Source organism: Aptenodytes forsteri, unplaced genomic scaffold (genome assembly GCF_000699145.1).
Source record: "Aptenodytes forsteri isolate BGI_AS27 unplaced genomic scaffold, ASM69914v1 Scaffold96, whole genome shotgun sequence".
Classification (NCBI taxonomy): Eukaryota; Metazoa; Chordata; class Aves; order Sphenisciformes; family Spheniscidae; genus Aptenodytes; species Aptenodytes forsteri.
This window is the reverse complement of record NW_008795029.1, coordinates 8,506,901-8,533,448: the sequence shown is the minus strand read 5'-3', so window position 1 is coordinate 8,533,448 and position 26,548 is coordinate 8,506,901. Positions and strand designations below refer to the sequence as shown.

Sequence of the window (26,548 nt, the reverse complement as noted above, 5' to 3'; positions counted from 1 at the left end):
ACTTGTTTTGTATATTATTATTATTATTATTATTATTATTATTATTATTATATTTCAATAATTAAACTGTTTTTATCTCAACCCATGAGTTTTCTCACTTCTACTCTTCCAATTCTCTCCCCCATCCCACCGGATGCGAGCGGCTGTGTGGTGCTCAGTTGCCGACTGAGGTTAAACCATGACATGAGGGAAGGATGAGAGAAATGCAAATGTTATCCATGAGAAAGACAATGTTTGCAGTGGAGTAAAACCATTGCAAATGACAGGCTCAAGAGCCATTCTAAAGTAGACATGGTGCAATGGGAAATTACGGCTAATTGGGACTCTGAAGATGTGCATTTGGATAACACAGTACATAGACCATTAGATTTCTTTCCCACATAGAGTCATTTGCTAGCATTTCCTCACATCCGAATCCTTTTTTTCCCCAATTTCCTTTGAGTTTGACGTAACAGGACTGGCAAGGTCTATGTCTCATTCTAACTGTGTCTTATTCAATGTCTTATTCCAGCACCTTGACAGGAATCCTCACGGATACAGGTCTCAGAGGTAGACAAATTCCCTCTGCAACATTAGGAAAAGTGTCTGGGTGTCTCACAGCGACCCTAACTTTTGCCACTAATGAAGAAAATGTTTCTGCATGGGTTCAGCTGTGCTTTGGTTTGATTGCCATCAGCCAGGCAGTACCATGTGCAGCTCCAGCCCAGCTGCAAATATATGCTGATGTTGCTGAGCAGGATGAATGAGGAGGTAAGAAGAAGCTGGAGGTACTGCGGTGTGGGAGGGCAGATGGGGTAATTGGAAGTAAAGTGATGTCGGAGACCACTGGAGTAAGAAGCAGAGGAAAGTTGTAAGGAGGTAGGACCGATTTCCTAATCCACAGGAAAGCAGGTTTCGTTAGATCTGCAGAACAACCTATTTTATTCAAGTGTTGAAAGAAGGAAATACTCGAAATGAAACTATGACCAAAGCTGGCCAAACACTGTGGCCTCTGATGTCATGGCGAAGCCCTCAGCTCAGCTGGTGTGTTTGTCATGCTTGTGACTCTGCATGTGTTTGCATAGCCCTCTCTATTATGGCCCTTTTGTGCTTCCTTCTCTCATTACTGTGTTCATTATTTTCTGACAGAACCTCATCGCCTTTGCCTTTTATTATTTCCTTAGTGCTGGTACCCGCAGCAATATCAAACCGATGCCAGCAATTAAGTGACACCACTGCATGTTTCTTCACAACATTGTCTTCCGCATGCCGACCTTTCCCCAGCAAAGTGCCACACGTTTTAATAGCCTACATTTCCCAGCCTTGTCTCTCTGGATGTCTTCTCCCTCATGCAGTGGGTGACCAGCCACTTTCAAAGCCCTACCTTACCAGCTCAGGGCATTTTTCATCTTCAGTCACAGCCCTGTAATTTGCAAACAGGGCTCTGTGCTGGCTGACAGGTCAGGAAGCTAGCAAAATAGTTCTTTTGGTTGAGATGATTTTATGTTGAGAGCAGGATAGGATCATGTATTTTTAATATGCAAGACAACATTAACAACAGTCAGAGGTGTCAGGGGAGAGGATTAATATTTTGTTTCACAGAACAATTCAATCTTCCCTTTCAATACAGCTGCTAAGTTTTTTACCATAACTAAATGTAATTAAAGTGCTGCTGATCTGCACCATGATTTGTAAATTGGAGTCCACTGAAAAGCCCCAACCAGGAGCCACACAAGCACATATCACTCCCCTGCCTACACTGCTAGCCAAAAAGACCCACGGCCACATGGCCTTTGTGACATTATCTGGTGTTAGTTTGGCAGGATTTATGTAGCTTATTACTGTGCAATAGGCACAAGATATACCATTGCCTATGAAAGACAAACGATAACAAGTCTTCCTGCAGAATTTTCTGGCAGTCTGGATCTGGCTGTGCAACTAGGTCAGCTCTTTTCTGGCTTTCTACGAAAGCCACTCTTTTGGCCTTTCAGTCTTTCTCATCTACATAATGAAATGGCCATAATGAAATGAATCCTTTTTGTTCTTCCCAGTCCACCAAAAGAGCTGACATTTTGATGGTCACTCCTCAGTTCAGTTCTCCACATTTGGCCATAGCCAAGTACTGCCTACTGAGGCTCTGCGCTGTCCCAGTCTGCTACTGGTTCCTTACTCTATGTCACTTGTTTTTCATAGTCATTGTCATCCCCTCCACCCAATGCAGCCAGAAAATGAGTTGGTACTTACTTGTATTGCTGTGTCCTGTAGATCCCTGTTGTGACTCCTACAGTAATAATAGAAAAAAGGTACGGTGTGTTATTTTTACGGCAATTTTTAGCTGCGATACTTGCTTGAACATTACCTTAACAATACAAACAGCATTTTGTTTTTCATAGTCATTGTCATCCCCTCCACCCAATGCAGCCAGAAAATGAGTTGGTACTTACTTGTATTGCTGTGTCCTGTAGATCCCTGTTGTGACTCCTACAGTAATAATAGAAAAAAGGTACGGTGTGTTATTTTTACGGCAATTTTTAGCTGCGATACTTGCTTGAACATTACCTTAACAATACAAACAGCATTTCTAATTGTTTTTTTAGCTGCGATACTTGCTTGAACATTAACAATACAAACAGCATTGCTAATTGTTCATTCAGTTTCAAAGTAATTTTCAATTACAAGAATAAATTCAATATTTCTTTGAAAATCCATTAATTCTAAGGCTCGTAAACTTATTTCACAACAACCCTTTAATGGTGCAATTCCTTGTATAGCTATTATGACTCTCCTGCTCATTATTCATTTATTGATCAGCCAAAACTCGTCTATTATCTTCTACAAGTTTAGATGAGAAGACAGAGGGAAGACCAATATTGTTTCATGGACCACTGGATTCCTGAGGTAGTAGCACAGCTGGTCTTTCCTTTTCACAGGTTGATATTGACAGCACTGGAGAATGGAAATACAGACTTTACTTCTGGGTCCCCAAGATTACAAGGTTAACTTGTATCACAACCGCAGCATCTATGAATATGGTGCAATAAATCAGACCGTTTTTTCCTCACATGCAAATGTTCACATATTTTACTCACAGAATTTGTTTGCATTCATAAAAATATAAAAGAAGCCTATAAATAGAAGGGAAAAACAAATATAAACTATAACAAAACGATATTTAAATTAAGGAAAAAAAGAACACTTTGCTGTGGATGACAGCAGGGAAGGTATCCTGTATGTAACTCTGCTTCTGAATAACCCAGACATGCACAGGAATACCACCTCATATACATGCTGCAGTTACAACTGCTCGGAGAGGCCAGGCACCCACAGCAACACACGCGGTCATTTTCGGTGAGGAATCGGGCGCTGGACCAGATCCCTGGTCCACAGAGGCTGAGCGATAAGCCAAATGCACAGCTCATCAAGAAAGGAACTACAAGTCCCCAGAGAGCTCCAGGATGCTCCAACTCGGCCGAGCTGAGACTTTGCTGCTGAGTCACTCAGAAGCATCAGGGGCTTGGGGCCCCAAGAGTTTCTTGACAGCTCTAAATGGAGGTTGGCTGGACCGCAGGCACTGGGGTCTCGAGGGCTCAGCTAGTCAAATCCCCTCGATCTGCACCATTTGCTCTGGAGTCAAGGCTGTCCTTTGATGTGTAATTTTTATGCTGTAATACACATCTGCAATTCACTGCCATCCTACACACCTGAAATGCGAGACATCAAATTTTTGGGCAAGCCCTAAGGGTTTCTACCTTCAACTGCAGTATGAAAAGATCTGTACCGTGTTTCACATGCCGACAATAATTTCTCAATAATTTGAAATTCTCTACTTCTGACAAATCGCCTCAGCTTTCTGTGAATGCTTCTGATGAAGGGATATTAAACCCTGTTTTTTTCTGGTGACTGAATATAATCTTAAGAAGTCAGGATCAGCTTGCAGTGGTGATGTAGTGACATATACACTTGAATTTAAATGCTATTCTAGTAGCCAACCAGGCTGCCAATAAAAGTAGGCTATTAGAGCATGTTCAGTTTCCAGAATAGTGAATTTATGTACCTAGAGAAGTTGGGGGAATACAATCATTCTGACGGAAATACCCTCGAGTTTGTAAAAGTGTTTGAAACTGCTAAAGAAGGATCTTGCTCACTCTTTTACATTTTCATCAACCTCAGGAAGAATGCACTCTCCCCTTTAACTGCCTAGCACAGTATCTTACCTCTGCCATTGGCTCTGCATAGTCTCAAATTTGACCATCAGCAAAACATATGAGCTAAAACATTTTCACTTTTCCTTTTAAGTGATTCTTTAAAATAAGTGTCTTGATTCTCAACAAATTATTCTTAATAATAAAGGCCAATATAAAAATCTCATAGTGAAACAGAGAATGCTCCCACTGATGTAGGAAAAAAGCACTACTTTATGTAACTTAAAAACCAAAGGTGAAGTCTTCACTTCTGGAGATTATTTTCTAGTGCATTTGCTCCAGCTTGTTAAAATCAACAAGAAAGGAAAAAGTAAATGAATTGAGCATGTAAAGAATAACATCACTATGATAACTTAGCTTCTGCTGAGAATAATCACCCAATAGCTTTGTGACAAGACACCAGCTCTCCTGGAGTGGATAAATTAATTCTCAAATAACAACATGATGGCTGATCCCATAATATCACACACACATAACTAGAAATCAAACACCTGATCAAACTTTCAAGACATGAAATCACAGTAAAAATGAAGAAAGAGAGCAAAGCAGGCAGCAGAATTAACAGCATTTTTTTCCCCACACAAGAGTAGAGAATTAATGCCTGAACATGAAAGCTCATTCGCACAAGCATCAAGTGAGCTCTTATTTACCAAATTTAATTATTCATTTAAAGTTTATTTATTACGATGTTTTTAATAAAATTACAATCAAATAATGCCTGATCATTTGTACATAACAAAGTGAGACAGAGATAGGAGAAAGGAAAGCACACACAGCCTGTCACATCACACACTCATTCAATTATCCTTAAGCTTTGAAAAGCAAGAAATAAAGAGACTGTTGTTGCCCCTTTCTTGTAAATTCAAGAGTACAAATTAATTCCACAGAAAAAGAAAATTCAAAGTTAAGGATGAAATGTAACTTTATGCCCTCTATTACATAAAGGACAGTTCCCTAAATGTGCTCTCCCAGCAGCGCTGTGCTGAGAAACCTATTAGGCACTGCCATACGTGTCAAACCTGACCCGGACTTTCCTTCCATTCTTGTGCATTAATGCAGACCTCCCATGTTAATGAGGTCTGATTTCATATACAGGTACAGCATATGCACATACATCCCCCCCCATCCACCGAGCATATAGATGTATAGATGGACACATCCACACGCGCAGTTTCAAATACGCTATTCTGTTACATTTGTTATATATAAACCTCAGTTATTTAGCTTTTATTACTAGACTGATTTCAAAACCACTCTAGCCATAGTTGCTGTGGCCTTTGCAACTTTAATAGCCTAATTAATAAATTTCAAGTTTCAAGCTGTCAGATCACTAATTACTTGAGTTGCAGGTTAAAAGCAGTGTGGCATGTATGGGAACTAATGATGCTGACACTCAGTTTTTATAGACAGAAAAGTAAGGATGATTTGCATCCTTGCAACAGGGCAGGAGTCCTACAAGCTTCTCTTTTTCTCATTCCCAAAATGATGAGTATCTTTACACTTGGGAACTGTCTTCTGTTAAAAAGGATTGCAGCCTACTTGCTTCTCTGGCTGGAAGAGTCATTGCAAATGAACTGAACTGATCTCTCAACACTGCCATAAAGACTGAAAATGAATTCATGGTACCATGCATCGCTTGGAACTAAGAGATGAAGCCGATGCCCTGAATTTAGCCTTTTAGCCTCTGCTAGCCTTGGCCACTACTTAACTGACAGGCCCATTTATCTGAATAATGTGCGATCCACAACAGTTTGGTGTAGTCCTTAGGTTTTAACAAGTTGGGACAGCTACGTAGCTTGCCTGTGGGAAAGCTTCCTAAGAGTTATGGAGACATCCCCTGTGAGATCCAATAAAGATTTTACACCACACTTTGTGAAAAGCAATAGCTAGCTTACAAATGTTTCAAAAACATGTTTGAAAAATTAGGAAACCATTCTTTGCATTTTGGAGCCTGAAAAGCAGATGCCTTCTAAAGTCTGCGACTGTACAGATTCAGAGTAAGCCACAGAAGTAGCTTTTAATTATTTTAAAATATTTTAAAATAGAGGTGGTGTCTAAAATTAACATGATCTATGGCCAGTAATGCAGGACTTTTCCAGGACTCTGGTGAGTTTTGTTAGCTACTTGTTCCCCATCTCTCACAATGCACTCTAATTTCTGACCATGCATACCACCCAGGCCACAATACAGTTTTGATGTTATTATACGTACAAAAGTATGCTCATATATTATTAGATGAAATCTTGTCCATCCTAAGCTTAAATAAAATGGAAATTCTACTTTGGTAAGAGAAAAGGAAACCACCTAGAAAAGGCTCTTTAAAAATGAATGGTAGATCTCTGAAACGGCTCTGCAGTTCAAACTATTAGAATATTTCCCAGAGAGATGGATGAACAGGCAGAGAGAAGATGAGAAAGTCAATATCAACCATTATTCACATATCTTTGCCCTATGGTCTGTGGTTCTCCTATTCCTATATTTATCACAATACATTTAGTTGTGAGGAATTGCATTCATGACGGCCACACAGATACGCTGATATGTGCACACCTTGCCCATGCACGTCTGCACGCATGCCACTCAAGTACATCACGTAGTGATAATTATGGCAGAAACTGCAGAGCTGCAAGCACTACTTCGTTTTTGTCATCCATATCCGGGCACTTCACCTGCTTGTAAGCTGCTGATCCATCTATCTCCTACTGGACTTAACTCTAACGTAACAAGCCTCTAGCCCGCCTACCATCTTCAATCAGCTGTCTACCTTCAACGAGCAAATAGGCAGTGAGTTATTTCCTTCTTTTTCTTTCATAACATGCCAGAGGTGTTTTGGTTTACACCCCTGGTACTTCAAAATCACGACACTGTCATCCACAGAAAAGCTGTTTTACTGTAAGCAAAGCTTGAAGGTTTCTTGGCTTTGTGGTTATAATTATTCCCTGCACTAAATTTTGCAGAATGGACTTAAAAGTTACCAAAGGAGCTTGCTTTAACAGGAGAAAGGCTATAAACAGCATCAATACCATCTTTCAAGCTTGAACACTTCATGAAATATGCTTGTGGCATGTAAACTGTATATGGTGATACAATGGGAAGTTTTTATTGGCTCTTGCGTAAGATAGCTGATTTCATTCCCTCCTGATTTACCAAGTATAAAGAATGTGGTTTCCCCAAGCTCGTGCCGATGAGCTTTACCATGCTGCACTGCATCCTCCCTGGGATACACATACAATAGTGGAGCTGGTTTCAAGGGACCATCAGCAGGACCAGTGGCCTTGGTCCCTTGAGGGACCAAATACTTCGCTGGCAAATACTTCTGTGGCCCCTCTGGGCATCATGGCACTGGGCTGCCTGCCTCTCTAGCAAAGCTGTCCCTGAAGCCAAGTTGGTGGCAGGGGATGTATGCCCACTCCTCAGCCCCCAACTGCAGAGGCCAGTGTCTTAGTAAAGCCCACCTCAGACCTCAATGGTTTCAACAAAAATCTCGGCTATCGAAGCCAAATGAAGCAGGAGCAATGTATGCGAGCAGGAGCGTCTTGACTCGCAGCAGCTCTCTGTGCCCTGAGGTATCAGTCAGGAGCCTCAGCAGGTGCCCACAGAAGGCACCACATCTGGACACACCACCAGGGACACCTGCGGTTTTGCCTTGCGGTGAGGAACCCATGACCCACACACCAGCATCAGTGCTGCTTCCAGGAGATATGCAAACAAGACCGTGTAGCCCTGCAGAGGCTGTAAGCAGGGAAAAGGCAGGGGATACTGGCACACACACGGAGAAGGTCATCAGCACGGCATCAACCTCACCCCAGAGACCTCACACACTTAGTCAGGGCTCATTTAGGACATGTTTTGAGGTGCAGGAGGCATGTTTCTACATGATGTTGCATGTCTTACCTTGTTTGGGAAGGGAAACTTGCTTTGTTCTGCCTTTCCTGGTGTGTGAATAGCTGACAGTGGTGGAGGCCATGAATGGGTCATCTCCTGAAAAAGAATGTTGTACAACAAACTGTGTTTAGAAAGTCAATGGAATAGGAGACAATGATAGTATATCAGTAGCAAGAGTGCCTGGGTAGTGGAATATTTAAGTTACTGCAGCTTCTAGGAAATGCCCAGTTTACATATAATCTAGACAATACATGAGCTACATTGATTTTTATCACAGACTCTTGAGAGCAGTTCTTAAGCACCGTTTCATTTTCCTGAATAGTTAATGCATCTTAAGTGCAAGAAGTTTGATTTTTCTGACAATCTGCAACCACATTTTAATCATGCAGTGTATTCTGGCTGGTGAGACTAACAGAACTTTTTTTTTGTAGCATGGGAACAGAAATTTCAGTTCATGACCAAGTAATGGGGTACACACTATGGACTAATCACGGAATAGATTTCACAGACAAGGTCAGAATGATAAATGCTCAACACTTGCTCAACAGTTAATTCCTAAAATTGCCTTTATCATTGTAAAGGAGTTGAGTAAGGTCCTAACTGCAACGTGTTTGTGCCTTGCAGGACACAGACATGTGGCAAGCCCTAAACAAGGTGTGCTGCACTCCACCTTTGTCTCCTCCCTGTGTTGTTTTGAAGGACATTTTTTAATAGCTAAGAGACATACGTAGCTTGACCTGACTTGTATGCAGTCATCCTTGACACAGCTTCAGGTAGCAGGTAGACACGTGTTCAATACCATTATTATTCAAGCCTGAATGAGTTGGTCTCCAAAGCAAGGCTGCATTTGGTGAGGTGTAAATTAAACACTTCAGACAAGAAGTTTGTTAAGAGAGAGGCCCCATATTCCTCTCTAGTGCAGGCTGTTAAAGGATGGACATGTTTTTTGAAATGTTCAGCACCAATAGCCATAATATTTGGTACACAGTAACTTAACAGAATTAATATGAGAAGCAGCACAGAGCGTGACAACCCTGAAGAGTCGGCCCGTAAGTTTCAAGAGCTGAAGAGCAACTAACATCCTGCCTAAGCAGGGGGCTCGCTGACACTATCAAGAGTTTGCCTGGCAGATGCTTTGCTGGGTTCTGATACCATTAGCTGACTGTGGAATTGTTTCTCAGTGATATTCCAAGGAGTCGTGCTGAGATCCACGATCAGTCCCAAAATAATGCTGGAGTTATATTTCCATGACTCATTCCTTTTTAAAGAGAAAAGAAAATGTTCTTGTTTGAAAAAAGGTGCGGGTGAGTCTCTTGCCCATCCTTCATTAGCGCTGATGGAAGTGCTTCCTGACCCGGCACGGACTGAGCTGGGGCATTTTTTACATAGAGGAAAGTCTCCGGCTGTTCTGCCAATGAAAGGATCAGCCCTTTCAACATAGTTTATTAGTAATAAATGTCACCTTTAAAGCATTCTTGATAAACAGTTTATTTCCTAATAAAAACTGCATTCTTTTATTTTATTTGAGGCTAAAAAGTTACATGATTTATTATACTTCTGTAATCTACGTGTGTGCCTCTAATCAGAGCGTCATCTGGTTGCAGTTTCAGTATCAGAATTGCTTTGCTTTTCAGTTCTTTGAGGCAGATGATTGTTCATCTTATGACTTCCTTATCTGATAAGTGCCAGCAATAGCAGTATATAGTATTTTTTAATATACAGTAAGTTCTTTAAACTCAGGCAACAAAAATCACAGGCAACCAGACTGATGTTTGCTACAAGTACCTGGCACATGTGCTATTGTTTTCAAAAGATTAAGGAATTACATATTGAGAAATATTCCAACAGTAAAGGTTTATGACCATAAATTGATGAAGAGGAGATTTGCAATGTGGACATTTAATTCTAAGGCTGTGATCTAAAAAAGTATCGCTTTCTCTCCTGCTTTTCTCTGCTTTTGCCTTACAGGACCATTGGCTTACTTTCTAGAAAATGGGATGTTTATAGACTATAGTGCATATAGACTTTAGCATATAGACTAAAGGTGTTTCCACCGGTAAAACCCCATTCCCCAACAAACAAAGTGTTTTTCCCTGTAAGTTGAGGTGCTGATCCCAAAGGTACCCATAGGAATGAACTATGTGTCCCTTTCTTCTGAAGGGCAATGTTTTATGTTATCTCTGTCAATTGAAGAATCGGGGCAGCCAGACTGGGAACGTCTGGTGGCTTTGACCTAAAGTTATCCTACTTGTGAAATATGCTATTCAGTACTTATGATTTCCATTTGCCCAAGAAGCAGTTCCTTCAGGTTATACGGTGGCTGACCCCCACTGTCACCTTCAGGGAAACATCTGAGAAGTCTGCTATATGCCATACAGAAACCAATCTGTTACAGCAGCAGAGCTCTTCCCTCCCACCTTGCCTGCCCGAGTCTGACAACGATGCCTTCATCCAGGGAAAGGACCAGAAGGCTGATTAAAAATAAGGGTGACCTTTTTTTTTTTGACATGTCAAAATCTTTCATTTCTTCTTTTCCCCAAGATTATTTCTCATCCACACTTCAATGAAAAATGGCCTTAATGGTCTTTTTTTTCAGCTAGCTTCTGTTCTCCCTTTTTACTTTGAGTTGTGGTATATAATAAAGCTTTCTACATAATTTGAATTTGACGTAACCCTTTCTGACACAAAGATTTAGTAAGACCACTGATATTTGCCAGGGTTAATAATTGCCATTATCATGAATATCTGAATGTGAGTTTACTAGAATAATATTTTGAGTTGTGACCATATGGTGTATTTATCGCTACCGTTTGGAATTCAGACAACTATAAAATGAAATCAAATTAGAAAAAAAAAATCAGAAAACTAACATGAAAAATACCCCAAATTATAGGTTGTCACCACTGAGGAGTGGTAAGATTTAAATGTAGTAAAATATTTTTTGAAAAGAGAAACATTAAACTATGTGCACAGACTCCTTCTGGCTGCCAAGAACAGAATCTCAAAAATCAGGAGAAAGGATTTAGGTGTCCAGCAACTGTCAACACTTTGCAAGGTCAAGCAGAAACAAATCCAGAATATGTTCCTGTGTGCCAAATCTCGTGATTTTAGACTCTATCTGAAGATACTTGAGACAGATTAAAAGCACTAGTGGTGACATGATTATATAAAGATCTTTTTTTAGTACATGGTGTGAAATGTTTGAAAACGTAAGCCCAAACGGCAACTATCTAACTAACTAAATAGAAGGACTCAACTTTTATTGTTAAAATAAACTTTCATGCATAGCTTCTCTTCTCTGCTCAGCTCACTTGCCTGTCTTTGGAGTTTGGGATTGGCAGTATTAGCATAAAGCACCCACTGGACTGAAAACAATGTTTCAAATAGACTGATGAAAATTTAAATGTACTTAAGATCCTCGGCACCTTCAAATTGGTGTTAGAACATTGATGGACACAAAAGATTTTTTAAATTAGAAAGAGAAAAAAGCAGGGATTTTTTTTTAGCTTAAATCAAACAAAAAGTAAGTCCGAAACACCTGACACCAGAAAATGTTCCAGCCGCTACAAGATAATGGTCTAATTTGAAACCAGTTTAGATCTTTCTCCAAACTTGATTAAGTTAACCTTAAATTCCTGAACAATGTTAATTAAAGGAAGCACTGAGAAGCCATTTGGGGTACAGAAGTGGGGAAAACAAAGATTTCTGGATCAAAGAAGGAAGCCCTGACCACACTGCTTAAAAATACATGTGGACAAGCACGCATGCCTAACTGCAGGACAGCTTGTTTGAGATGACGACGACTGCCCTCCTCCTCCCGCGGCCAGACGCACAAGACCGAGGGGTGGCTCTGAGACCCCCTCTTTTTTTTTAACACAAGTTTCTCCTTGTGAGGGTTGCAGCGATGTTGTTTCACACTGACATCTTTGCGGTGGTGGTGATGGCACGTCTCATTCACATGCATATTGTAACTCTACAACTCTACTTGTCTCCACCTGTAGTAAATCAGTTTTCAGCAGTTATACATAAACGTCCAGTTTTACAAGCTATAAAGGTCCAAGCCTAGTTAATCTTAGTCAATGTGCCAACTTGGCTTTTCTTCTTATTGAAGGGAAAACCTTCAAATAAAGAAATCTATAGTATTGCATATCCTTGCTCCAAATTCAGTTTCCGCAGCAACAATTAAGTAACGAGACATTTCTTGTGGATTAATGACTGCTTGGCAGTGTTTTGTTTGGGGCTTTTAACCCTAGCTTGTAGGTAATTTTTCAGGAAAAGTACCATGCAGAGGTAAATAATAGTATTCGCTCTAGACTTAAGGCAGTGCTATTTATCTAGTGCCGTCAATCTTGCTGTGTGGTACGATACCAGGAAAGGTTGAACTGATTCAGAAAAATTGTAATTAATAAAAAGGAGGGGGACCAGTATCATCTAGATTTAAAGTCTAGCCACATGAATTATCTTGCTGTTCATTCGCTGCCAAAACCAGAACTTATCATCAGGCCATTAAGAAAATTGACTGTTTAATCCTCCTCTTTGCTTGTGCTCACCTAGCCAATTTTTGATTCATAATATTTTGTCTCTCCACAGATGATGATTTAAGAAATGTTTGTAGCGTCTCATAAAGGGCCCTGTCAAACACCTTTTGAAAATTATTTTAGCTGGCTCAACTTCATCCACTGCTCTACCGACATGTCGCAGGAATTATAGGAGATTGGTGAGATGCAATTTTCCTTTGCAAATACTCTGCTGGTTAGATCACAGGGACCGCAGAGGCTCTTTCTTTGTAGTAACCTACACTAATATGCAGATTTTAGGGAAGCATTAGATGTATTTATTCAGCTGGAAGTCAAGGCAACACAAAGCTAACACAGAGCTTTCCAAGACCCTTTAGCAAGTGATCACAGGACAGTTTGAGAACCTCTAATCCAGTTACTCTTCTGTCTTCATAAAATCAGTTGGTTTTTTTTTTAGAGGAGACTCTCTCTTTAACTGCTGTCAGTTGGCAAAGATCCCTTTCAGTTCAGTGAAGCTACACTGCCACTAGCTGACAACATGGCTATGATTTTAGTGTCAAACATCCAAAGCAAAGAGCAAGGGATGCACTGAAACTTTTGGAGAGTATGTTGAAGCTGACAGCATTTCACTGTGGTAAGGTTCCCATGATGTGAAAAGCAAATTTTCTTTTTTTAAAATTGATTCCTCTAGTATCTGTTATTGCTGCAACTTTTCTAACCCAAACCTCAAATATACACCTGTAAAACAGAAAGATAAAGCTGTTTCCTCTTGTTTCTTTACGATGTCACTTATTAAAGCTACATCTACTTAACTCTTTTTCTTCTTCCTCATGAGCCCTGTAGTTTCCTTTGAGCACTTGATAATTTTCCTCTTTCCATTTGAGCATCTTTTATTTTGTCATTATCCTTTTGGTAACGTGTTATTCAGAACCACCACCACCCAACAAAATATCTTGCCATTTTCCAGCTTCTGTTGTTTCCTGTTTTACTCCCTTTCCATCCACTTATTTGGACAGGTTTTAATTTATAGTTAATTTTTACGTCACGTATGATGCCAAATGCTTTCTAAAGTTGAGATAAGTGACAAACGTGGTTTCACCCACCCACTAACTGAAGGATGAAATAAGGGAACTACTACGAGCTCCCTGTCATAGAGCTGAAATAGCCATAAGGACACCATTTACGCCGAGCTGGATGCCAGTTCAGCACTGAACCTCAGTCAGCAGTTCTTCTGTCCCCCCTACTCCTGATAAAATGATTTCAAGGAGTCACTTTTTTCATAGCAATCTGCTGCAAAACACATTCTACCACATTTCCCCTTTGGCTCCAGTCCCAAGACCCTTCAAATGCCCTGTTGCTTTCTGTAATATGAATTCCTTTCAATAGGCTTCATCGGTATAACATCCGAAGATATATGACAATCCAGGGGAGAGTGCTTATCAAGGAATTTTTTTGTTCTAAGCAAAGAAATAAAGGTAATTGTGTCGCTTGTGACTGTGTCATTTGTGCTGTGCTTAGTTCTTCAGACCTGCATGGATGAGCATCAGCTGAAATTTCGTGATGGAAACAGGACTCTGTGTGTGCGTGTGTGTGTGTGCGTGCGCACACACGCCTGTGGGCTGGGAGGAAGGAAAGAAAAAAAGAAAAATTAGGCCCTTGGAAAGGGAGAAGGTCAGAGATTTTGCAGACTGCAGCATTAAAGAATGTGTTCAGCATTAAATCTCCAGATGTTTGGTATCTACAGAACTAAACCATTCCAAATCATGAACGTTTGCAACGTGATCTGTGGATCAATTCACTCTACAGCAAATCACAAATGCCAGTGCAGTAAGTTTCTGTTTGGAATACGTTATCTCTGCTTTAGTGGAACCATCCTGCAAATAACATGCAACATTTAGTCAAGGTTCAGCAATCTAGGACAGATAAATGTAAAAGAAGGCTACAGCTGCTGACTTATCAAACTGACTTATTTAGGTCCTTCATTATATGATTGTAATTCTTCAACAAAGAGTCTTGCAAATTTTTATTCATTTTTGGGGGACTAAATGAGCCTATAAGTCCAGAAGAAACTATGGATACCCAAGAGAAATGTGGTTTGATTCTAAGAGCAAGTGTTAATTAGGGTATAACCCATGCCATGCTCTCTCATATCAGAGTTTAAGATAAAAAGATTTATCTCTAACTATCAGGAAAGGAAGAACGTGACCCTTTACAGGTAAATCATAGAACAGAATTTAGAGGGTTTCCTTAAAAACTTTTAAATATTCTTCACTGAAATGAAAAAAAAAAAGGACAAAATTTCTTCTTTAGTCGCAATGATGAATATCTGTTCTTAGCTAAGAAGCTATGGTTTTAGATGAATGCATTGGGCCATATGATATGACAAACTGTCTGAAAACCAGCCTTGCCTGGGCAAGCTGAGATGATGTGGTTAATCAAGGTACAATCTTTATTAGTGCATTAACCTCCTGCACCCAAGGACTGTGGAGTCTAATTTCTGAATTGCCATGCAAGACTGATGCAGCTAGTTTTCTAGTCTCAGTTGGCAGCAAGCTAACAGAAGTGGCTAATGAAGATGAATAGCTGCCTCTTGGGAGTGGGGGGAGGAGAAAGAGGAAAGGAAAAGACCTAGGATACTTCAAGGTCCAGATCTCTGCATGATTTCAGATAATAATGAAAAAGTGCACATAGTCGACATTTTCAGAGATCGTAACAAGCGTGTTAATTCTGCAGTCTGCTAACAAAGCAATGGTAGCAGCCTCAGGATTGCTCTGGAAACATTTCAAGAAGTTAAAACAAAGGCTATTGAAAATAAAGACCAGGACACTGGTCAGGGTCTTACCCTGTTTTTGATGGATGATTGTATTAATATGGACAAAGGAGCAGACAAAAAAATGCCCAAAGCTAAAAACCAGACACATTTACTAAGGAAAACATCTGCGGTTTGGAGAAGACAAAAATACCATCATGGTAAATATTTAGCAATACTGAAATATCTTTGCCATAAATGCACGTAATGTTCTAATATGAACATCCCTTTAGTCCAGACAAAAATACACTGCTAAATTTAAGGAGGTCATTGAAGCAAGATTTGTGGGGAAAAAAAAATCTAGTTCTTCTGAAACTAGACAAATTTTTCAAGTTTCTTATTTTGTGAAAGGCTGGAAGCTTTCTGATAGGTACATTAGCAGTCCTGGTTCACCTCCTGGACAGAAGGTGAAATAGCAGGTCACCGGTTTGGCCTAATTTGTTCTTAGTTCCAGTCTTTCATACTCCTGAAGCCAGTTTAAGAGGACTTGGGGTACCATAAAGATTTACTTGGTTCCTGGGAACCCGAGGGCTCATACAAAGAGCTTTGTGCCTCTACAGTGAAGATTCACCAGTGGGTATGAATTGATAATTTTAGCTCAGCTTGTTCAGCCAACTGATTGAGTATTTCAAGCTTCACGAACTTATGAGTGACACAGTAGTGGCTGTGTGCTCTGTGCACAAGTTACGGGCAGACATTACATGAAGTAAGTACCTTGTGCGCTGGGTTAAGGTTTAAGGTGCTACCAGAATGCCTTTCGGCTAACGTACTTGCGAAGGCTGCCAACCATAACAAGAAGAAAGCAAGCTTCTGTTCCGTGCTACTACAACAAACTTCTTGGTCAGTTTGAAAAGATGATAGAGAGGGTAAGAAAAGACCATAGGAAGAAAAAAGTCAGAATTAAAGTATTAGAAGTTAAATTGCTGTCAAATGTGGCTCTATAAAGCATAGATCCAAGAGGTTTTGCACTTTTGGTTTCTTAATGATATGAGATGAAATGTGCTCAATTTACAGGTGAAAATTACACCAGGCTGGGACCTCAGACTGTGGAGCTGAACATCAAGGCAGGGACTCCCCTTCCCTTTTCCCTGTTGTAGCACAGAGAGGTTCTGCAAGGCAAAGCAGCCTGTAAATCCTTCCCAGACAACCTTGCATGGATGTGGCTGACTGCAATTAGCAAACAATTTTGTTTATAATGCTCTGACAACTTGGGGAATCTATTCATGTACAAGCCATTTATTCTGAATGAGATTAAGAAATCAGTGTAGCACTGCATGCTTCAGTGTATGTGAATTCAACCATCTGTTCTCAAGGTTGCATCATGTGCCTCCTAGATCTGAATTGACAGAGAGATGTTAAATCTTGATGGCTTGTATTCTAGAAGTAGCACAGTGGCACAATGTGATGGCTGAAGCCGACAGAGACCAGTTCAGCTAAGAATACAGAGGTGTACAGAGTTGAACACAGACAAACTTATGTCTACAAATGAAGAATACCATATATACCTGATAGACTGAGACACTGGACCCGGAAAGGAGTTAGAGATCACCAGAGGACAAGCAACTGAAAATAATCTCCCAACATCTCATGGTCTTGCCCAAAGAGCTCATTCCATCATTGTGCTTTTGAAAATGGAGAAGTAAGTAGCACAGTAAAATTGGTGAGGCCAATGCTGGAATAGCCTGTGACCAAATTTCTTCAAAAATGTTGGAAATTCTGAGAAGGTGAAAAAAGGAACAAAAAAAATCACAGATTTTTACAGAGATCAGCCCTGTTAGGCTAAGAGCTACTATGCTTGATTTGCATAAGCATCTTCATAGGGGAAAAAAACCCCTCTAACATGACTTTTAGAAAACTTATTTGTAGCCAACTGTCAAGTGTCCCAAGGTAAAAGCTAGAACCTCTACACAACACCTTCAACAGGATTCACAAGAGATGACTGAAAAAAATCAAGGTTGTTCATGCTTAATAGGAGTCCATGAATACAAAATTTCCAAATAGGTCTCAGTGGAAAATGTTGTCAGTTCACAATAATATAAAAAGATAAAACCCACTAACTTCTTGTATCATGAGCTAATGGACAGAAGGACAAAAAGGCAAATTGAAGTTAGGAAAAAAAGAACAACTTCTCATGAGCTGGTGGCTCACTGCTGGGACGCAGCGCTACGAAAATGCCTGTCTTCATCTCTTGAAGTCTTAAGATCAAGAAAGGATGTTTTTCTGAATGATATGCTTCAGCCAAATACGAGATAATGGGCTCAAAACAGCGGAGAGTGGCTGCAGTTATCTGGCTTGTGACACAGGTCAGAATGCTAGTCAGACTGGGTGATAAAATACACCATTCAGACTCACACCCAAAATGTACCTAAGTGGGATTCTTTTTCTTTATTTTGGAGCTTCTTTTTCAGTCCATCAAAACCCTTAGCATTTATGATTCTCAATACAGGCTTTATAAGTCAAGAAAACATGTGGTCTATTTGTATTCACATGTGAATGTGAAGTACTGACCACAAAAGCAGTGATTAAGAGAAACGGATGTTCCATTGTGTTTTAGAAAAGACAGAAACAAAAGTTTGCTCTTTCCTTATGTATCGGTAATCTATCGCCCATAGTTGTCCCCTGTTGCTTTTGATTGTATAAGGTCAAGACGCATCACAATTAACCTTGGGGATTTAACTGAGGGGTCAACATGATGAAGGCATCTGTCTGACACTCTTGCTACAGTCAGCAGAAAGATAGACTCCAGCATTGAGCACATCAGCGGACCTAAGATCTGGAGCATCCTCTAGAAGTGACTTTCTATATAAGTGACTTTGTCTAGATATGGAGTCCAGACTGCAGTACTTAGTCCTAAAGTGCCTCCAACTGGGGGCGTTGAGTCTGGCCTTGTGCCCCTTGGAGCAAAGCTTTATTTCTTACATGTTCATATGGCACCTAGCACAGAGATTTTGATCAGTGCTGGGCCTCTCTAGTTGCTACAATCACATATACAAGTTGAGGGAGAATTCAGAGATGACTTCCTGGCAGTGCTATTATTTCAGCTAGGCTTCCCTGATACTTTTTCTTAGACCATCCTTAGGTTATGTCTCTATCCTCAAATCTGAGAGTGTTACCACATTTCTGTATCTTGGCCATCTGCATATCAGGATGAGAGTCAAGCACTCATAAAGCCCTGTTCCCCACCCTCCCTATGTTTCTTGGAAAAATACATACTCCATATGACCTTTTAATACCTTCACATTAATTGCTGTTCCAGAAAGGTCATCTGTGATCATCTAAAATGTTTTTCTTAAATATATAGACAACCCAGTATTAGGTTTTCCAGTTTTAATGTTGTGGGTAGTGGGAAGGTTAGCTGGCTGGCTATCATCTTTTTCTTCCAAAAAGTCACATTTGGATTCTGTCTCAGCCTGGAAGAGCAGTTGGACAGCAGAGGAGAGCTGAGGTGCTCTCCATCAGGCACCCAGCCTTGATACCGGGAGTCGGGACTGGGGTGTGCAGAACAGTATTCCAGCAGGTCCATGTAGGCACAATGAATACCCAGGGTGGCTCTTTGCCTCCTGTTGTCTTCAGTAATGCACATGCCCTCCTTCCCCTGGTAGGCGTAGAGGAAAGAGGGTCTCCGTGCTACCAACCTCTCACCCCGGGGCCTGGGGAATGAGCCCTGGGCAGAAGTGGGAGGCAGGTGCAAACATCCTCCTCCTCCCTCCAGGGGTTCCTGGTCAAACAACATGGATTCTCCCAGAGAATCAGCCACCCACACTGGAAAAAATCCAGCAAGGTGGCAAAGCAGGGCTTGGTGCTAGAGCCAGAGGCTGGTGGGCCTGCTCCAAGACTCTTTGCGATGTAAAAGGCTGGCTAGATCCTGCTGCACTTGGAGAAGTGAGTTAATAGCACGTCCTTTTCCCCATGTGTAGTCCAATTCCTACATGTATTTGTGGGTTATAATGTCTCTGGGATGAGCACTATCTTGTACCATGTACATGGCACTGTGCATACTTAGGCTATGATTTTGTTCAGAAGTTACCAGGAGCAGCAGGTTTTGTTGACTTTTAGAGTGGTAAAAATACCAGCACAAGTGGGCAGAGCTTCAGAGGATAGTCCCTCTTAGATAAATTACCGGATAACTTTGGGACTTAATCGGCAGTAAAAAATTAATTCACAAACAAAGCTTGCACAGTGCAATGGTGGAGGTTCTCTACCAAGGATATTTTATACTCTGCCAAGGACAAAACATGTAGTTGAACCTCCTCAAAACTACTACTGCACCTTGAACTGCTGCACTTAGTGATCTGTGAATTGACAGAGACTTTTGTGGACAAGATCATCTGACAGAATTTTAGATGGGTGAAGTGATTTCCTTTTCTTTTTGACATCTTCCGGTGTTGATGTTTGAAGGATTTTGTCCAAAATGTGTGTCAAAAGCATATGGGATAGGAAAAGAGGAAGAAAATATATACTGGAAGACTCCTCAAAATAGCTGAAGAATTTAGTTGAGAAGTCCCAGTGGATGCACTCTCCATCCAAAGTCCCTAAAGCACTTTTGAGACCCCCATCCGTGCACACCGTGAACCCTAGCCAATGCAAACTGGATGCAACAAGGCTGGAGGTTTCATCATTGAGAGCAGAGGCAAAAATAAAGCCTGGAAAGTGGTAAGACCCAAGTCCTGCTGCTATGTTCCAGTCTTTGCATGGCTTATTGAGGCAAAAGCAGATAATCGGGGCCTTTTGCATCACAGTAAAGGGTTTGGTAAGCAGAGCACACCAGGCTCCTGTTACAATCATTTTTATCTGTTTCGCAGAGCCAAGGCAAGAAATCAGCAGGTACAAACAGACTATTTTGTTACATTAATCTGCAGGTTGTTTTGGATGTTTAGGTGAGAAGTCCTGTGACGGGGCCAATCAGAGCGTGAGGGGCGCTGCCGCTGCTTGCAGAGCTGGCACAATCACAGTCCCTGCACTTCAGAGGCTGCAGGTTCCTACTGCGGCAGCCTTGGAAAAAAGACCCAGACCTGCACCCTAAAAAGACTGGCAAGGGTGGGGAGAGGGATTGAGGCCAGTCCTTTGTTGCTGTGTAAAAAAATGTTAGGCTTGCCAGCAGCACAGTGCTTCTGGGAGCGCTTGCGAGGGCGTTATGCACAGGCAGGGAGCCCGCCTGGGCTGCCGCTGCTCACCATCATGTTCTCGGGAGCCAGTGCCAGGAGCATGAAACGGCACTTGCCACTTCTCCCCGCAACATGGGGTGGCCTTTGGGAAGCTGTCGGAGGCAGGGAGTGCCCCTCTGTTTGCCCCAGTTGTCCCTAGGCAATCTGGCATTTCTTGTTAAAACTGATTTTAAATTGTGCTTCTCTCTAGCTGCAAAAACACCCATGGAGCAGTGAAGGAGACCGTTCTTTAGCTGTGCAATTCACTCTTATCTAGTGTTCTAGTGTTAAGTGGGTTCTTCAAAGCTTTCATTGTCTCAAGCTCTGTCTGCTTTAAGCCCTGAAACAATAACATTTAGTGCTTATTGTACACACTGGCTTTCATTTGCAAGGTATTCTGCAAACTTGAATTAAGCATCCCAGCACCCTTGTAATCTCTGTAAGTACTGTACTATTATTATGAGGTAAGACACATAAAACTGGAATTAAGGTTGAAAGAATCTTGAGTCAGAAAATCCCATAAGAAAACCCCACTGTTTCCCTCTCCTGGCACAAATGGTACCGAGAGTGACAATGCCACTCTGCAACTCCACTTGGAAAAAATAGTAGAAGGTATGAAAATATACACTGAAGCCTTAACTCTGCTCCTAAAGCACGTGTTCTGGCTTCATCCATTATACCGTTTATTTCATTAAGAAGCAGAGTAACACTAGTATCTTATTCATTATTGTAGGCATTGTCTGCATAAGAAATTTGCATCTATTTAAAAAAAGCAACGGTTTTAAATGACTTTAACATAATGAGTGTTAGAGACTGTATGACTCCTGGTTTTAACTAAAACCAAACACATTTAGATTCATCTAAATTGGTTAAAACCAAATTAAATGAATGGAAAGAATAATAAATAGATCTTTGAAACGGTTTGTAAGTAGACTTGGTTATGAAACAATTAAACTCGAACTGATGAAACACCCTACATAGAAAGCCTACATGGACTCGCATATCACGCTGCCTCACCATTTCTAGGTATTCTCCGCCAATGTTGTACCAGACTCTCAGTACAAAGACAGCTTGGTTTTACAGCTAGAATGTTATGAAAAATGATGCTAACAAAAGTTTTTACAACTCTCTAAAACATTCCTCAAGATGTTTGCCAGCAAACAGTAGGTGATTATGAAATTATAGGCTGCATCGTGACAGAGGCACGCAAGGAAGTAAAATGTTTACAAATGCTTGTTTATTTTTGAACTCTTAACTACACATGATTTACTTATCCACTTTTAGCAAAATTAACATTGTTTTGCTGTCATTTGAAAAAATGAAGATGTATATATTTTCTTTTTTTTAACGTCATAGGAATCACGTGGAAAAATTAAAGTAATACATAAAAAGGAAACAGGACATACCATTACCACTTTTTAATTATGTTACCTATTTTTTAGAGAGCAGGGAATCAGGAACAGCTGCCTTAGCATTGGAAATTTAAAATACTAAAAGTCATGAAAGGTTGTTTTGTGGCAGCAAATGTTAATTTCTTTTGATTTCTCTTCATGAGAACCATCAAACAGCAATTCAGTGCAATAAGAAGGTCCACATAATGTCTACGTATCAATTAATTCCCACTTAAGTCTTCAATGACTTTCCTACCCAGGGAAGGATTTCACCCCTGTTGATTAAAGGTAGTCCTTTAGGTCAGTTCTTTTTTTACTTTGAAAAAGTTTCTTAGTAAAACAAAGCAGTGGATGTATCTTTCAAAGCTTTAGTATACGTAGAATCCCATCAGAAGAAAGATCAGAACATAGAGCTTTTTTCCCTACGAGCAATAAAAGCATAAATAAGAAACACCCGCAAAATGAAACAGAGACAGTTGGAGATTACTACAATGGTAAAAGAATACTGTAATCATGAACATTTCATGCTTTTTGCGTGAGAAAAATAGGATCCTGGAATTATGCCAGACGGCTTAAAATAATCTGCATGGGCAAGGCAATTGCATCCAACCGGCGTATGTTGAGAGGAGAAACGATGATCTAGAGGTGACTCAACTGATGCAACTCTGTGTTCAGAATACCAGACATAAAAAAACCCAGTGGTACAAATCCGGTCTGTCCCCAGTGCTGAATTACATCAACCAAAGGGAACTCTGGTTATAGCAAGGCAAAGCAGAGTGGCCTGCCAGGGGTTTTGCCGATTGTTCAGCAAATAGAAACACTCATAATGCCAGCGCGCAAGACAGACTGAAGTTTTACTGAAGTTTTAAGACAGAGCATGTCATAAAGTGAGATGAGAAAAGATAAAAACTGTACTTTCAAATTAATCCTTTAATGCCAACTAGCAGTAAAGCTTTTAGTAGAGTCTGTTTGGTTTTATTGATAGGTTCAATGTGTTGCATCCCTATCCATGTTTTAGCCCCAGTGCCTAGATTCACATCGCCATTGGTTTCTGATGCTTAATCTCATTAGTACAGCTATTTGTATTGCTATACCCAATAAGGCTGCTAATACTACCTTAGCTGAGTGTTATTTATTGTATCTGTATATACAACAATATTAACACAGTCAAGCATCAGCATCGGCACTTGAGGGCACCATTAAATTCACCCAGTGTTCAGCGAGAGATTTAATGATGGATTTAATAGTATTAAATAGGAAAAAATGCCCTTGGCCGCTACATTCTCATTTAAAAACATATAAAAGAGTAGTAATTCAGGCAGTTATACTTCTTCCAAAGATTTTCTTTTAAATCACGCTCAGCAATATGAGATCAGCTGTACTTTGGCTGTTATTGTATCTTGACCAAAGACAGCAGCCCCTGGTCTATCAGAATTGCCAAACTGTTGGCAAATTCAGCTCAAGTTCCTATGTCAAATATGGGTGAGTTTACTGCTAAAAAAATGAAGACAAAGATTGGTGGAAAATTAGCACAATGGTGTTGCCTGCTAGCAACTAATGTAAGCAGAGCCGTGAAATAACTGGATGTTAGGTTTTTATGCCGATTTTTTTCATGGAAAATAAATAGGTTGGGTTTTTTTTGTGCAGTGGTGTGCCTGCTGAATTTTCCCATAGTTTTTAGCTGCATTTACCTTGCTTTCTTTCAGTCTCCAAATGTCTGTTACTGACTTGGACCTACCGATGTTCTCTAGTCCATCAACAAGAGAATTTCACCCAAGAAAGGCATATGAATGGCTTTTTTTCTGTCTCTGAAGCAATTGAACCCTTCAGGTCGAAGGAACTAGGGCTCAGTCCGACAGTGGAAACTTTCTTCATATGCTGCCCAGCTGAGTCTGTACCCTTACATTCAGTTTGAAACCACCAAGTGGGTGTAAGAAAAATGTTGGAAGACAAAGATGCTCCCTACATGACCCTTAGCAGTGATTAGAGGGTCACCTAAGCACCTGTGAGTTCTTCTTAAGCTTAGAAACTGTGGGCCATATGTGCAGGGTCTCAGTGACTTCCATATGTAGAACTGAATTTATATCACCATGAACGAGCAACTGTTAAGTTGTAGGCTTTTTTTTACATATTTTCAGTGTCTATCATGAAAAAGATTATACAAACACTTATACTAGCAATATGAATACTGACAATTAAAAGATAACAGTAAAACCATCGTATTTGAATTTGAAACCAGATTTAAAAAGTTTTTTTCAGCAATTTTGGCATTAAAGAGAATATGGATCAACTCAAAATTATACTTTCACACACATGGGTAATAACACTTAAAACTAGATACTTAGCAGCAAATCATGCAAAAAAACAACAACAAAAAAAGCCCAAGTGACTGCTTATCAGGGAACATTCACGCTTTCCTCTGAAATGTCCCTGCTTGTGAATAGTTCTACCGACTCAGCTACTGGGGCATTTTGAACAAACACGCTATATAACATCTCACAAGATAATGCACCTAGTTTAAAGCATGAGTTATGCAACAGAGACAAAGAAAGGGACAGGCCATTCTCATTTCCTCACACATCCAGACTGATGCTGAATTAATTACAGAGCATTATATAAATGTGGATGTGTTTGATTCCACAGTGCTTTCCAAAACAAGGGTAAAATATCGCCGACGTTCAGCCACATCACTGGTGGGAAAAAGCCACATAGGGTACACAGTTCACTGCACAACAGTGAGGGGATGGAGAGTAGGTTAAAGGAAATATTATCCAAGGATGAGAAGAAATCCCATTTCTTATCAGACAAACCCCCAGGTCTCTGATGTCATTTCAGAACATGGTCTTTGGCTGTTACAGCTAACATCCTCATACGATGAAACATATGCTTCTCAGTTTATCTATTTCAGAAAAATGAGCCAATATAGAAAACTAGATTCCTGTTCATGCCATTAGAGCCAGGACTCCTGCATCCACCTGCACATTCTCATGATTTTGGTGAATGAGACCTTGGGTGGATCCACAGCTAAGGCTTAGTTTATACATCTGTAAGTGTGGTGCATATGTAATATGCATATTTTGCACAGTTATTTTGGAGAATGAGGAAGCAATTTTTAATTAATTTTAAAAAAAGGATCTTAAGTGGTAAGGTTTGCTGAGAAAGTACCAGTACAGGTACCACAGAGCTGTCTTCTCTTGCAGTCGACAATGAATGAGATTTATTTTTTTTAATCATCTCTAACAGCAGGCAATCTAGTATTAGGCATTCATGAAATGACTTTGTAGCACTTCGCCATCTTTGGATGAGATACTTGTGGTGAGTCTTTCAAAGGCTCTAAGCTTTACTTCTGTCTATGGGTGCTCACAGACAGCTCCTGTTGAAGTCAATGGAACCCGAATGCCCATGAATAGGAAAAAAAAGTAATTTTACTAGTGGCAGTAAGGATTTAAAAATGGTTGAGTAGGCAAAATCCCTTCCTCAAGCTGGCTGCTAAAATGATATACTTTTAAGAGACTGAAAAGGTTCATCTAGAATTTGCTCTGTTGGTTAAATAATACTTACACAGGTTTTTGCATGCCGATTATGTATCAATTATTGTATAATTGCATCATTACTTTAATTAGATTAAACTACATAATTGGGATGTCTAATTACAGATTGAGGGGGAAAAAAGGTAACTTCCCCGACATTAACTGTGGTTCTTGAAGAGGGGCTGTCCACACAGATTTTGCTCCAGGGGCAAGTTTCTGGTGCAGGAGACACTGGTTTCCTCTACAGCGGCAACACTTGAGGCGGCCCCAGGTGCACCATCTCCATCCAGACCCTTTCAGGAGCACCAGCAGTAAGGTTGTCGTGGGGAGGCCATTTACCGCTTGGTACCTCACCAGTGAGGTACGCCAGAGCACTGGGCTCCAAGTCAGCAGGGAGGGGAGGTGGGTCATGGAGTCTGTGTGGAAAACTCTTTGTGAAAAACCACAGTTAGTGCCGAGGAAGCTGCTCCTCTCTTCTAAGTGTCCCACAGAGACCCCATTTTGGTAACGAACAAGCTGCCTTTTAAATCCAGATGTGGGAGGAGCAATGTTACCTAAAGAACAACGGAGGACAACTTTATCAGCACTGGCCTCTGATTTACCAACTGGAGTTGAGGACTTGGAGAAGTAAATGAGTAAACAAAGCATTAGGAAGCAGGTCTGAGTACCTCGACAAACAGAGGAGAACGGGCTTTGTCTGAGGGATGCTCTTTAGTAACCCATGGGAAATAGGAATACAGTACAAAATTTACTTGGACAAGTCTGCATAGGAATAAATTGGCTTCTAACCATTTTAGACTGGACACCTGAGCAATTCTGGAGGATCACCTGAATGTGTCAATCCTATACACATTAAAGACAAGTCTGCATAGGAATAAATTGGCTTCTAACCATTTTAGACTGGACACCTGAGCAATTCTGGAGGATCACCTGAATGTGCCAATCCTATACACATTAAATGACATGGGACAAAGCCCTGGAGGGAAGAGGAGCCCAAGAAAACTGGGTAATATTCGAGGATCACCTCTTTCAAGCTCAGGAGCGATGCATCCCAACAAAGAGGAAGTCAGGCAAAAACACCAGGAGGCCTG

General features: G+C 40.6%; 1 protein-coding gene across 1 annotated transcript in view; it reads right to left on the bottom strand.

Moving 5' to 3' along the window:
• The window catches only part of AFF3 (AF4/FMR2 family member 3), a 345,664-nt gene that overhangs the window by 129,829 nt on the left and 189,287 nt on the right, over window positions 1-26,548 (bottom strand). The window contains 2 exon segments of the mRNA XM_019471217.1: window positions 2,424-2,460; window positions 8,076-8,162. Coding sequence (XP_019326762.1) covers window positions 2,424-2,460; window positions 8,076-8,162 — 124 coding nt within the window.